This window comes from Schistocerca piceifrons, chromosome 3, assembly GCF_021461385.2.
Source record: "Schistocerca piceifrons isolate TAMUIC-IGC-003096 chromosome 3, iqSchPice1.1, whole genome shotgun sequence".
Classification (NCBI taxonomy): domain Eukaryota; kingdom Metazoa; phylum Arthropoda; class Insecta; order Orthoptera; family Acrididae; genus Schistocerca; species Schistocerca piceifrons.
Genome location: NC_060140.1, coordinates 807,142,483 through 807,156,834, shown reverse-complemented (window position 1 = coordinate 807,156,834; position 14,352 = coordinate 807,142,483). Strand labels below are relative to the sequence as shown.

Below are 14,352 nucleotides of genomic sequence, written 5' to 3'. Positions count from 1 at the left end.
ATTTTCGAAGTAGATCTTTTTCTACACATTTCTTAATTAATTTATTTGTTGTCATTCTGCAAACACAAAAAAGCAGTTGCTCCCGTACGACATCATATGGTACTACAAAGACGGCTCTTATGCGCTGCAGTAATACGAATCTGTAAGTCAGTGAACCCTGTAAAAGTAATTTGTTATAGTGCATTTTTACGATAGTTTATAATACCGTTTAATACCAGATGAAACGTATCTAGCACCCACAACCTGTCGTTGCTTGACGATCTCATAGAAGCATAGATAACGTTATTTTGACCATAAAAGCATTGTCTCTGATGTCTACGATGATATTGATGTTTTCTCAATCTTACCTTGGTACAATCTTTGTTTCTGTCGTAGGTGTAAGTAGTAATTTTATATACAAAGTGTGCGGGTTAAAGTATTTCCGAAGGAAGAGGTATTTTTACGGCGTCAAAATTTGTCGAAAAAAAGGAGAGAAGGCAATGCCTGTGGTAAGTTCCCAACGAGCAGTAAACACGACATCGTGGTGGTACATTGTTTATGTTTTAGTGAGGGCTGCTCTTGACAGATATACGTTGCGTCCGTATAAACTCTTCTTACGCGCTGTTGTTAAATGTTTCCTCTTTCAGTCTTGTTGACTACTAACTGTGAAGAAAATAGTAGAACGTGATCTGCAAATTCCTGTAGTTTTTATATAAATAGGCCAGTTGTTTACAATACTATGCGGTTGACAGTCAGATGCTGAATGTGATTTAAGTCACGCATTCGCTTCGCATGAGTGTGTCTTCCATAGAGTGAACATCAGATCCACGCATCAGAAAATCCAACAACTTATAGCATCGTCATGAATTACTTTGGTATAAACGTCCACACACAATGGATTGCCTATTCACACGGAGAACTTAGATACTGAACTGCCTGCCAGCAGATAGTGTCATATTTACTTTACCTCATGCAAGCTATCGCAAACCCATATTATAATCATGCAGTACCTCCACATTTTTTCTCTATAATTTAATGTATTTTGTGTCTGTTATCATTACGTCTTGTTGTTGTCATTTATAACCTACCATATGCTGTTTATTTTTAAATAACTCAGTTTTATTGTCAGATGTACTCCCTGCCATATATAATACTTTGTGTATGGTATTTATGTCAGTTACTTATTGGAACATTCCATGGTTCATAATTGCATTTTCTTGTTATGATGTGGAATTCTCAACAAAAAATATGGCAACATGCTGACTATGTACAGGATTGTTTTAAACAGTTTTATTTTTATCTGTGTAGTGGAAGGTATTATCTCGAAGTTTTTTTAATATCACCTCAAAAACAGCAGGAAAACCCACAAATAATACACTTTCATTCACTTGGCCTCAGTGTGCACAGAAAGGAGCGAGATATATAGCCATAAAAACTTAGGACTAAATATGAAGTGAAGTAAAAAATAAGATCAAATCAACTGCCATACCATTCACAGTGCTTTGCAGAGTAAATTGTAGATGCAGCATAACAAAAAAATTCTCTGTAGTGGGAGGAGCTGTTTTAAAGTTCTGCACACAAATGCAGCAAATAACTGTGAGGATCATTGTATTCCTTAAACCACTGAGTAGGTGGTCGAAAGTTATGTGCCATACTCATTATGCCACACTGAGGCCAAGTGAGGGAAATTGTTATTTGTGAATGTTATTGTTTTTGAGGTGAGAGTAGTTGACAACGGAGTTAATGAGGGAGTAAGTAGTCAGAGGCTGTTGTAATTATCCAAAGTGTTAAAAAGGTGTCTGCATGAGATTCTATCATGGTACCACGCATTATCCTTATTAGCCCTGGACACTCCTGCACGCCGGCCAGGGTGGCTGAGCGGTTCTAGGCACTACAGTCGGGAACTGCGCGACCTCTGCGGTCGCAGGTTCGAGTCCTGCCTTGGGCATGGATGTGTGTGATGTCCTTAGGTTAGTTAGGTTTAAGTAGTTCTAAGTTCTAGGGGACTGATAACCTTAGCAGTTAAGTCCCATAGTGCTCAGAGCCACTCCTGCACAACAACCACTTTTTTCCTCAGTTAAGAATTAGACCAGAATATGATGCCATAAGACGTTAGTGAGTGAAGATAGGACAAGTTTGTCAATTTTTTACATTTGCATCTCCAAAATCTACTGTTTTCCATAAGCCAAACTTACAGAACTGAGGTGGTTAAGGTGGTCTGTAACATGTGCCTTATATTTCAGATGCTTATCAATATCAGCACCTAAGCATTTAGAATATTGTGTTTCATTTATTGATTTACACCCCCCCCTCCCCCCCCCCCCCCCCCACACACACACACAGATATTTTTTTAATGGTGTAATCAGCTGTTCTGCAGTATACATAGAGCCCCAGGAGGAATGCTCAACTTTCAGGGATATGACAGGAATGATCATTCAAAGCGAGAAAGTGAAGTAAAGATAGGCTCGAAAATGTGTATCTTAAGAGCTGTCGACACTTTTTCATCGTTATGAGTCTGCTCATGGCTCTGAAAGTAGGCATTTGAGAGCCTATGTTCGCTACACTTTTTTGCTTTGAATTATTGTTCCCCTGTCATATCTCTGAAATTGACAATTCCTGCTGGGACACTCTGTAGAATTACATTTATTTTTTTATGCAAGTTCAGTGAGGCCGTTTCTAGAGAACTAGTTGTTAATTTCCTAGAAAATATATTTACCTTTTCAAGCAACAAAGTTTCTCCATTAAGTGTGATTATAATGCTTGCATTGATGTAAAGGACAACTAGATCTGTTTGTTTTCTGATAGGTGATGGACCCAGTTTTGATCCCTGTTGATTACCTGTAATGTGATTAGCCACTATTCTAAAGATGGTGCTTTGTGGTGTATAACCTCTGTTTCTACATACAACACATTGTATCCTTTTAGTTTGGCAGTATGCACTCCAGTTACCAGTAAAATCTCTGATACCACAATATTTAAACTTCTGTGAGAGAACATTGTGAACTGCACAGTCAAATGCATTTTGGCAAGTTACAAGAAATACCATTTGACAATATTTTGCCATTTGGATTTCATATAATGCAATCCATGAAATGAAAAATTGCATGTTCTATGGCAAGAGCCTGTTGAAATCCAAACTTAGACTTATCTTACTTTGAGAGTGGTGTGTTATGGTTCTTGCAGACATAATCTTTTCCAATATCTTCAAGGAAGTGGGCAGTAGTAAGTCTAGTTGTTAATTTCCATGTTAGAGCTCATTTTAGTTTCGTCAGTATGTACTGTACTTCCTCGATTCACTGCCAGTTGGCCCAATTGAAGGAAAGTGATATTGACTTCGGTGCTTGTGTTGACATGCGACTCATTGCTCTACAGTACTAGCATCAAGCACATCAGTATGTAGCGTCAACAGGTTAATGTTAATCACGAACGTGGTTTTGCAGTCAGTGCAATGTTTACAAATGCGGAGTTGGCAGATGCCCATTTGATGTATGGATTAGCACAGGGCAATAGCCGTGGCGCGGTACGTTTGTATCGAGACAGATTTCCAGAACGAAGGTGTCCCGACAGGAAGACGTTTGAAGCAATTGATCGACATCTTAGGGAACACAGAACATTCCAGCCTATGACTCGTGACTGGGGAAGACCTAGAACGAGGACACCGGCAATGGACGAGGCAATTCTTCATGCAGCTGACGATAACCCTAATGTCAGCGTCAGAGAAGTTGCTGCTGTACAAGATAACGTTGACCACAACACTGTATGGAGAGTGCTACGGAGAGAACCAGTTGTTTCCGTACCATGTACAGCGTGTGTAGGCACTATCAGCAGCTGATTGGCCTCCACGGGTACACTTCTGCGAATGGTTCATCCAACAATGTGTCAATCCTCATTTCAGTGCAAATGTTCTCTTTACGGATGAGGCTTCATTCCAACGTGATCAAATTGTAAATTTTCGCAATCAACATGTGTGGGCTGAGAAGAATCTGCACGCAATTGTGCAATCACGTCATCAACACAGATTTTCTGTGAACGTTTGGGCAGGCATTGTTGGTGATGTCTTGATTGGGCCCTATGTTCTTCCACCTACGCTCAATGGAGCACATTATCGTGATTTCATATGGGATACTCTACCTGTGCTGCTAGAACATGTGCCTTTACAAGTACGACACAACATGTGGTTCATGCACGATGGAGCTCCTGCACATTTCAGTCAAAGTGTTCGTACGCTTCTCAACAACAGATTCAGTGACCGATAGATTGTTAGAGGTGGACCAATTCCATGGCCTCCACGCTCTCCTGACCTCAACCCTCTTGACTTTCATTTATGGGGACATTTGAAAGCTCTTGTCTACGCGACCCCGGTACCAAACGTAGAGACTCTTTGTGCTTGTATTGTGGACAGCTGTGATACAATACGCCATTCTACAGGGCTGCATCAGCCCATCAGGGATTCCATGCGACGGAGGGTGGATGCATGTATCCTCGCTAACGGAGGACATTTTGAACATTTCCTGTAACAAAGTGTGTGAAGTCACGCTGGTACATTCTGTTGCTGTGTGTTTCCATTCCATGATTAATGTGATTTGAAGAGAAGTAATAAAAAGAGCTCTAACATGGAAAGTAAGCGTTTCTGGACACATGTCCACATAACACATTTTCTTTCTTTGTGTGTGAGGAATGTTTCTTGAAAGTTTGGCCGTACCTTTTTGTAACACCCTGTATATTTAGTGTCAGGTTCTCATAGCATAGATGATAGTGGTCAAGGCTGCTCAGCCTTTGGCTCGATTTCAATCCTTACTACTGGCCTATGTCCAGTTTTTCTATAGCTCTCTTGTTCAGTTTTAGGAAACCAAACAAAGGACATGTTTGGTGACTCTGTCTCTGGCAGGCTGCTTGAATTTGCACGTGCAGTGGCTCGATTGGCTAACTTCAATGCTAATTAACTTAGAAACAGTGCAATGTATCAAACTTTTTTTCTTAAAGCTTGTTTCTCAGTGCAAACTACACTCCAACAGCATTATAAGCTTTTCAGACTGTTTCCGATTGCTCTCTAAGTTTAATTTTACTACCTGAATTATTATGTTCAGACATCAGGCTTTCCTAGCTGTTGAAGACTTGTAGAAATCCATCTATAAATGCATTAAATTGTGTGCTGGAAAGTCCTGGTAGAATGTGAAAAAATGTGGAGCAAGGGTACCAACTCAGGGAACAGTAGAGATGTTGTCAATTACAGACACTAAAACGAGACTTGGAACTTTACTAGCTTTTGAATTTGGACTTCACGTACAGTCAGCTTCATGTAAAAGTTTTGTGGTACACTGTTTTCCATGATACCAAGTCATTGCTATCATTCGCAACTGAATAAATACTTTTTTTTATTTTTTTAAATTGGTTGTGTGTTGTAGAGAGAGACCAAGAGAAAATACACTAAGCAGATTCAGAAGGATGTAGTTTGCAGTAGTTCACTCAAAAATTGTCTGTCAGTGTACTGCCTTCCTGTGTAATTCTGGTGGGAAAATTAACGTAACTCAGATTATAGGTGTTAAGTGACATTTCCAAATTCTTTATCTGAGTATTTCCAAAAATTAATGTTAAAAACTCCACAGATTACTACATGCTTTTACCTGCTAGTTGGTATAGTAATGATTCAACTTTTTCTGACAGGGAGAGGTCCCCAGCAGTGGGACGGACTTCCTGAAACAATCTTTATGGTGATGTATTTTAAGATCCCAGGTATCACACACTGCAGCCATTCACCCTTGTGGGCCCTCATTTGTGAGTAATCGATGAAAAGAAATTTCAGAATTTTGCGTCACACTCAGTAGTGTTAAAGAAGCAATATCACATAAATGGAACGTGTGGTGTAATGGATGGGTAAGGCCTTCACTTACAGGAGATTGTGGATTTTAATCTCATTAGCTGCTTTACATTTTTTAAATCTTTATAAAAATTAATTTGATTGTTGTTTTTTAACGTAATTGGTTTAAATATAAAATTTTTATTCTATTCCTTTTTTCAGATCATTTTAGTCACCATATGATCTTTCTCATTTTTTTCATCTTTTGTCTACTTCAATCTTTTTCCACTTGGAATTTTTGTGAATGTGAGTTTAATTATATTTATCTATTGTAATATTGAAGTATTTGAAAATAGAGCCATTTGTTAAAAAACAAAAGACAAAATAATCTGTTAATATTGACTGTAAAATTGTATCAAAAATTTTTTTCATTACAGGATGTGCGTGATTTTCTTGTGGTAATCATCATACAAACATTCACAACATAACCTAAATTGCTATTTCACTATAAACAAAATAACGGCTCTGAAGATTTAAACAAAAGAGGTATTGCCAGTAAAACAACATTCAAGCAAAATGAGGAATAGGAATAACAAATGCAATAACAAGTACAACTAAAATAGGGTGATAAAATGAAAAAAAAACAAATTTAATAGATAACATTAATTAAAATCTCACAAACAAAAATCTCAAGTAGAAAAAGAATGATAGGAAGGAAAATGAGAGCAATTGGAGAAGTTGATGTGATGATCAAAATGATGTGATGAAGGAACAGAAATAAAAAAGGCGTTTAAACCAATTAATTGAATAAAAGTGATGGTGATAGTCATTTCCATAGATATTAAAAATATTAAGTTGCGAGATTTAAACCTACAATCTCCTGCATGTGAAGGCCTGACCCTATGCGTTACACTACACAGCCAGTCCATACACCACTGTTTGAACACTGTTGAGCAACACGCAAAATTAAAAAAAAAAATTCTGGCTATCGCTCACAAATGAGAGCCCACCGGGGTGAATGGCTGCAGGGTGTGTCACTTGGCATCTTAATCTAAATTACTGTATTCAAAAAAGTCGATCGCACTGCTGAGGAATTCTCCTTGTGCGAATATTTCAAAATTTTCCAGGGCTGATCTGTATACTGTAATAATTAAAGTGTCTCTTTTAATTTATACCAGCAGTTAGAAAGCCCAGGCTCCTGATTGTTGAACTAAGCAGAAACTTTATCAGTTAATTTTAACTTGGTGCTATTTTTAACATGCATGACAAATCTTCCCTTCACCATATTTTTTCAGTAGAAATAGGCTGCTAATTTATAGTGCACTATGTTTATCATGTGTGTTCCTGTATGTACATGGTACTTGGACAGAAATAACACACAAACTTCCTTTTGACATTTTAGAACATGTAACCAAACAAAAAGTTCATTAACTTAATTTTTTAGTCCTTGTACATTCTGATACAGTAAGCTTATTTAAACAGAGTTTCTTTAGTGAAAATAAATATAACAATTGGATAGAGGAAAAAATCTACTCACCAAGCAGCAGCAGAGCAACACACATATAAAGGTATTAAAATTTGCAAGATTTCAAATCGAGTGGCTCCACCTTCTGGTAGAAGGATTGGAGAGGAAGGAAGAGGTGTGAAAGAAAAGGACTGATGTGGTTTAGGAAATGGGGAGAGCTTGTTGCCAAGAATCTTGGGTCAGGGGAGACTTCCCAGACAGGATGAGAAGAAAATACTGGTTGTTGGTGACTGCACTCGACGAGATTTGAAATCCTGAGAGCTTATCGGTGGAAAGATGCTGTAATACATAAGACAGAGTTACTGACAAAACATTGTGCGTGAGTGAGTAATAGCGGAAAGCTAAGTGCATTGACTGTGATAGATGTGGGGGTGGGGAAGGATAGATACATCAGAAAACAAAAGATATAGAAAACTAAAAGGGAGTGAAGAAAGAGTAGATAATGAGATGTAGTGCTGAGACAGAAGAAATTAATGTAAATTAAGGTCAGGTGGGTGGCGAGAAGCGAGGACATAGTGTAACACCATTTCCCTCTTGTGGAATTCTGAAAAACTGGTGTCTGGGGGCAAGAATCCAGGTGGCACGTGTGGTGAAACAGACGCAAAGCTCATGACTGCCATGTTGTAGGGCATGCTCTGCAACAATATATTGTGTCTTGCCAGTATACAACCAAGACTAGAGCCATTCATCCTAACTGATAGCTTGGTGGTGGTCATGCCAATGTAAAAGGCCAAACAGTTTTTACATAACAACTGGTACACACTGTGTCTCATTCCACAGTGGCTTTTCCTTTGATAGTATATGCTTTGCCAGTTACAGAACTGGTATAGGTGGTGATAGGAGGGTGCAGGCATATCGTACAGCTGGTCTGTCACAGGAGTAGGAGCAGTGGGGTAGGGAAATGAGTGCAGAAGGAACATAGAGTCTAACAAGGATATTGTGGAGATTGGGAGAGCAATGAAAAGGTATTCAAGCTGTGGTGAACAAAATGTTGGTCAGAATGGAACTTATTTGAGGGCATGATTTTAGGAACAAGGCTTTGACATCCTAAAACCATGCCTTGAAATTATGAGGTTGTTTATGTCTGACCTTTTGCCCGCCACACTTAGAATAGCTTTTCGTCACCCTCACAATCTCGTCCCCCTCCACAGGGGCTTATGGTTCTTTTGTGAGTTCATGCATGGCGCACACAGTGTCCCAAGCTATTACGGCCCATTCTTCCTTCCTGGGCTGCATTTCCTTCCTCACTGACTCCTCCTCCTCCTCCTCCTCCTCCTCCTCTCTTGGTGTTCTTACTTATGCTGACTCATGAGACAGGCTAGTCCTGCTGATAGTAAGAATACTTTGGACTGCAGTAGCAGGTCTCTTGGAATCATGAATAACAGTGTTTTTCTGGTGATAAAGAGGAAGGAGGGGACATTTGATAAAGTGCCATCCATTTATATCCATAATGGTTTGGAAGGCCTTGCTGCAACATCAAAATCTTTAAAACGGTTGCGTAATGGATCATTGTTGGTCGAAACTATTAGGTCAAACCAGGTAGACCTTCTTAAGAGATCGCAGAAACTGGATGACTATGATATCATTATTGAGATACCCACCTCTCTTAACTCCAGTAAGGGCGTTGTCACATGCTGCTGAGATATGGATATGGACATAGCAGAACTGAAGCAAGATTGGGCATCCCAGGGAACAGTCAATGTGGAGCAGCGAATATGCAGGAATAATGGAGCAACTGAAAAGACTGCCACTTTCATTGTCACATTCAATTCTCCGACACTGCCAAACATCTTGGAGGGGAGGTGGAGGTGTCTTTCAACTTAAATGTTCGGCCTCACATTCCAAATCCTATGCGGTGCTATAAATGCCAGCATTTCGCCCACACAACCATGAGTTGTGGTGGTGAAGCGTTCTGCAGAAACTGTGGAAAGCCGCTTATGGTGCTGGGACCGACTGCCCGTCTCCAGCGATCTGCATCAACTGCTCTGGGAACCATCCAGTCTGGAGCTGAGACTGCCCTGTTTTTGCTGAAGAACACAAAATATGGGAGATAAAAGTGACCAAGCGGATCCCCTATGCTGAAGCCAAAAAAGAATATAAGGCGATGAAACCCCGTCTTTGCCACCTCATACTCTTCCATGGTCCCCCTTCAGATCTGGGGGCTAGAATAGGCCCGAGGTATTCCTGCATGTTGTAAGAGGTCTCACACATTTCGGCCTTTATGTGATGTGGTCCCCTGTAGGGTTTGACCTCCATTTTTCAAAATTTTCCCGAAGAGCAAGCCAATTGGGGAAGGATGCCTTACGTGGTGCATAGTGTCCATCATGCACTGAGACCTCTCACATCCTTCATCAACGTGGATGTGCACTTCCACTCATTCTGCAGCTGTTGGGCGCAGTCACCCTCCTGGCTCCGTTTTCCTCCATCCTCTGTGCAGTATCGCTTTCTGCGCATTTGACGATAATTGACTTCTTAGCTCATTGCTCCTGATATCGAACACGATCTCCAGTCCGCTGTGGTGGGGCCGCCGTGTACCCTGTTGGTTGTAGCCCCCTGACCACACTGGGATCACTCTGCTGATGCCAGCGCTGTTAACTCCCCTTGTATGCCAAGTAGTAGTTACCCGTCACCCTTGGGCACCGAGACTCCCGGCAATGGCATCCTGCCAGGTGGTCTGGGATCACTCTGCTGATGCCTGCGCCATTAACTCCCCTCGTATGCCGAGGAGTAGTTACCTGTCACCCTTGGGCACTGGGACTCCCGGCAATGGCCATTTTGCCAGGTGGCCTTTGCTGCCACTGGGTTGTGCCCGTGGGGAGGGCCCCTGGTTGGAGTGGGTGGCATCTGGGTGGATGACACGCCATAAAGCGAAGTACGTCATCTCTTGCTGGTGGTCAAACACCAGCAGTCTCTAAGCGATCAAGGTCCAACTTCAATGTTAAGAAATATGACCCCAAATATTTCCCCACCCCTCCCCCCTCCCCCCCCCCCTTCCCCCTGGCCACACCATGGGAGCAACACCAGGCTAAGGATGGCAGTGAACCTTATTCACCCTGGTACCTCATATGTACGAGAGTTGATGGGTAATCTTTCTTGTCAATGAAACCTCAGTTTTTTGTGGAGCATTTAGAGGTCAAGTTTGGTGAGGTGGAGGGCTTGTCCAAAATGCGGCCGGGGTCAATCTTGATCAAAACAGCATCCTCTGCCCAGTTATGGGCACTACTTGCCTGTGACAAGTTGGGGGATGTTTCTGTTTCCATATGAACTTAAAATATGGTCCAGGGTATCATATTTCACAGGGACCTTCTTTTGCAGTCTGATGAGGAGTTGCATGCCAATATAGAGCGGCAAGGTATCCATTTCATCCGGCGTGTCCACTGGGGTCCGAGGGATAATCAGGTTGTCACCGGTGCCTTCATCTTGGCCTTTGAGGGTGACAAAGAAAGTCACAGAAAGACACAGAAAGTCAAGGTGAAGGTCTACCACTGTGACATAAAGCCATACATCCCTCCCCCTGATGCTGTGCTGGAAGTTCAGCCATATGTCTTCCCACTGTACATCCAACTCACCTGTTGGGATTGTGGATGTCCTTCACATCCCAATACTCCCCGTGCCCCGCCTCCCATCTTTGTCAACTGTGGGGCGCACCATTCACCTTGCTCACCAGACTTGCAGGATTCTCCAGAAAGAAAGAAAAACAACAGACTACAGGACCCTGGACCGACTGACCTACACTTGGGGTAAGAGAAAACATGAGAGGCTATGTCCTGGGGGGGGGGGGGGGGCACTTCCCTCCCTGTTCTGTTGCTCCTGCACAACCTACTTCAGGAGCATCACCCCCCAACCATCAGGGACATCGGTCCACACTTCTCAGCTGGAGAAGCGTAAGTCTTCTTTGGCACCCCTCACCAGGAAGGGATCCCTTGGGTCACTCCCTTCCCATGTTCGTACCAGTGGCAAAGCTGACACCCGCCAGTAGCTGAAGCAACCACAGGTAGCTGGTCATAGGGCTTCACGGACCTCCTCAGTCCCTGAGACTGAATCAGTGAAGCACTCCTAGCAGGACAAACCTGAGGAGCAGCAAGAGAAACCTAAAAAGAAAAAGAACCCCAAGAACCAAGGCACTGCAGTGGCACCCACACAGCCACTACCTACAAGCTCTGTGTCTGAGGATAAGGTGGGGATTCTGGTGTCTGTTGAGGACCTAGAGCTCGCTGGGCCCTTAGACACAATGGATGCCGATCGCACAGGTACTCACCTGGTTGCAGCAGGTAACCCTGAGGCGTAGACTGCCTCATTTAGTGTTTCATGCCTTCCCAGTCTCACGATCATGTAATCCTCTAGTGGAATTGCGGTGGTTTTTTCCACCACCTGACTGAGCTACAGCAACTGTTACACTTTACACCTGCTTTCTGCATTGCCCTCCAGGAAACCTGGTTCCCAGCAATGCGGACCCCTGTCCTCCGTGGCTATAAGGGATATTACAGGAACCGTAGTGACTATATTCGAGTGTCAGGTGGAGTTTGCGTCGATGTCCTCAACTCAGTATGTAGTGAACCTGTGCCGCTTCAAACCCCTCTTGAAGCTGTGGCTGTCAGGATATGGATGATGCAGAAAATAACTGTCTGCAATGTATATCTTCCTCCAGATGGTGCAGTACCCCTGAACGTATAGGCTGCACTGATTGATCAGCTCCCTAAATCTTTACTACTTTTGGGAGATTTTAACGTGCATAACCCCTTGTGGGGTGGCGCCATGCTTACCAGCTGAGGTATGGAGGTAGAAAATTTATTGTCACAACTCGACCTCTGTCTCTTGAATACAGGTGCCCCTCACACATTTCAGTGTGGCACATGGCACGTATTTGGCCATTGATCTCTCGGTTTCCAGCCCTTGCCTTCTCCCATCTATCCACTGGAGGGCACATGATGACCTGTCTGGTAGTGACCACTTCCCCATCTTCCTGTCACTCCTCCGGCGTCAAGCCCATAGACGCCTACCCAGATGGGCTTTAAACAAGGCATCCTGGGAAACCTTTCACCTCTGTTGTCACCTCTGGATCTACCCCACATGGTGCCATCAATGTTGTGATTGAGCAGGTCAGTACAACGATAATTCCTGTGGTGGAAAATGCGATCCTTCGTTCTATAGGGTGCCGTCCGGCGAAAGACAGTCCTTTGATAGTCGCCGGAAGTCGCTGAGGCAATCAGAGCATCAGCAAGCTCAACAGCGACATAAGTGGCACCCTTCTCTAGAGCACCTAATAGCCTTTAAGCGGACGGAACCCACATTCACCTGCTTATAAAATGATGGAAACAGGAGTGTTGCGAGAGGTACGTCTCAACCATTGGGTGCCATACATCACCTTTCCAAGTCTGGATGGAGATCAGACATCTTTTTCGTTACCAGACCCCAACAAGTGTCTCTGGCATTAACATCAATGGCATCTTATTTACCGACGCAAACGCGATTGTCGAGCACTTTGCTGAGCACTATGCTGGAGCCTCTGCGTCGGAAAACTACCCCCCCCAGCCTTTCACACACTCAAACGGTGGATGGAACTGAAAATCCTCTCGTTCACTACATGCCGCAGTGAACCCTATAATGCCCCATTTACAGAGTGAGAGCTCCTCAGCGCCCTTGCACATTGCCCCGACATAGCTCCTGGGGCAGATCGGATCACAGTCAGATGATTAAACATCTCTCGCCTGACTACAAGCCCCATCTCCTCGTCATCTTCAACCGGATCTGGTGTGATTGTGTCATTCCATTGCAATGGTGGGTTAGCACCATCATTCCAGAGCTCAGACCCGGTCAAAACACGTGTAATGTGGATAGCTACTGGCTCATCAGCCTCAGCAACTGTCTTTGTAAGCTACTGGAATGTATGGTGTTTCGGCGGTTGGATTGGGTCGGGTCCCGGAGTCACATGGCCTACTGGCTCCATGTCAGGGCAGCTTCCGCCTGGGTCGCTCTGCCACTGATAATCTTGTGTCCCTCAAGTCTGCCATCAGAACAGCCTTTTCCAGATGCTAACATCTGGTTGCCGTCTTTTGACTTACGTAAAGCATACGGCACGACCTGGCGACATTATATCCTTGCCACATTGTATGAGTGGGGTCTCCGGGACCTGCTCTCGATTTTCATCCAAAACTTCCTGTTGCTCCGTACTTTCAGTGTCCAAGTTGGTGCCTCCCATAGTTCCCCCCACATTCAGGAGAATGGTGTGCCACAGGGCTCCGTATTGAGTGTCTCTCTATTTCTAGCGGCTATTAACTGTCTAGCAGCAGCTGTAGGGCCGTCGGACTCACCTTCTCTGTATGCGGATGACTTCTGCATTTCGTATTGCTCCTCCAGTACTGGTGTTGCTGAGTGGCACCTACTGGGAGCCATTCACGAGGTGCAGTCGTGGGCTCTAGCCCACGGCTTCCAGTTTTCAGCCACAAAGTTGTGTGTCATGCATTTCTGTCGGCATTTCACCATTCATCCAGAACCAGAACTTAACCTTAATGACGAACCACTCACTGTAGTGTAGACAAGTCGATTCTTAGGACTGGTTTTCGACACCTAGTTGACTTAGCTACCTCACCTTTGTCATCTTAAGTGGAATTGCTGGCGGCACCTCACCAACTGTGGTGCAGACCCCTCGACTCTGCTGCAACTCTACAAAGCCCTTGTTCAATCCTGCCTTGACTATGGGAGTTAGGTTTATGGCTCGGTGGCGCCTTCAGCATTGTGTGTACTTGACCCAGTGCACCACTGTGGCTTTCGTCTAGCAACGGGAGCTTTTAGAAACAGTCCGGTGACCAGTGTGCTGGTGGAGGCCGGAGTCCGTCCATTGTGGATCCGACGTGCGTAACTGCTCGCCAGTTACGTTGCACACATTCGTAGTACTCCTGCACATAAAAATTACCATCTCCTTTCCCAACCATGGTGGTTCATCTCCCTCATTGGCGGCCCAGGTCAGGGCTTAAATTTCCATTTCATGTCTGGTGCCTGCTGTCTGAACTGGAGTCCTTCCCGCTACCACCTCTCCTCAAGGTCCATTCA

At 43.6% G+C, this 14,352-nt stretch overlaps 1 protein-coding gene across 1 annotated transcript in view; it reads left to right on the top strand.

Annotated features, from left to right (window-relative positions):
• The first annotated feature begins 338 nt into the window (after positions 1-338).
• The window catches only part of LOC124789430 (golgin subfamily A member 7), a 96,405-nt gene continuing 82,391 nt past the window's right edge, over positions 339-14,352 (top strand). Inside the window, exon 1 of the mRNA XM_047256774.1 lies at positions 339-488. Coding sequence (XP_047112730.1) covers positions 480-488 — 9 coding nt within the window. The 5' untranslated portion in view covers positions 339-479. The remainder of the gene's footprint in view (positions 489-14,352) is intronic.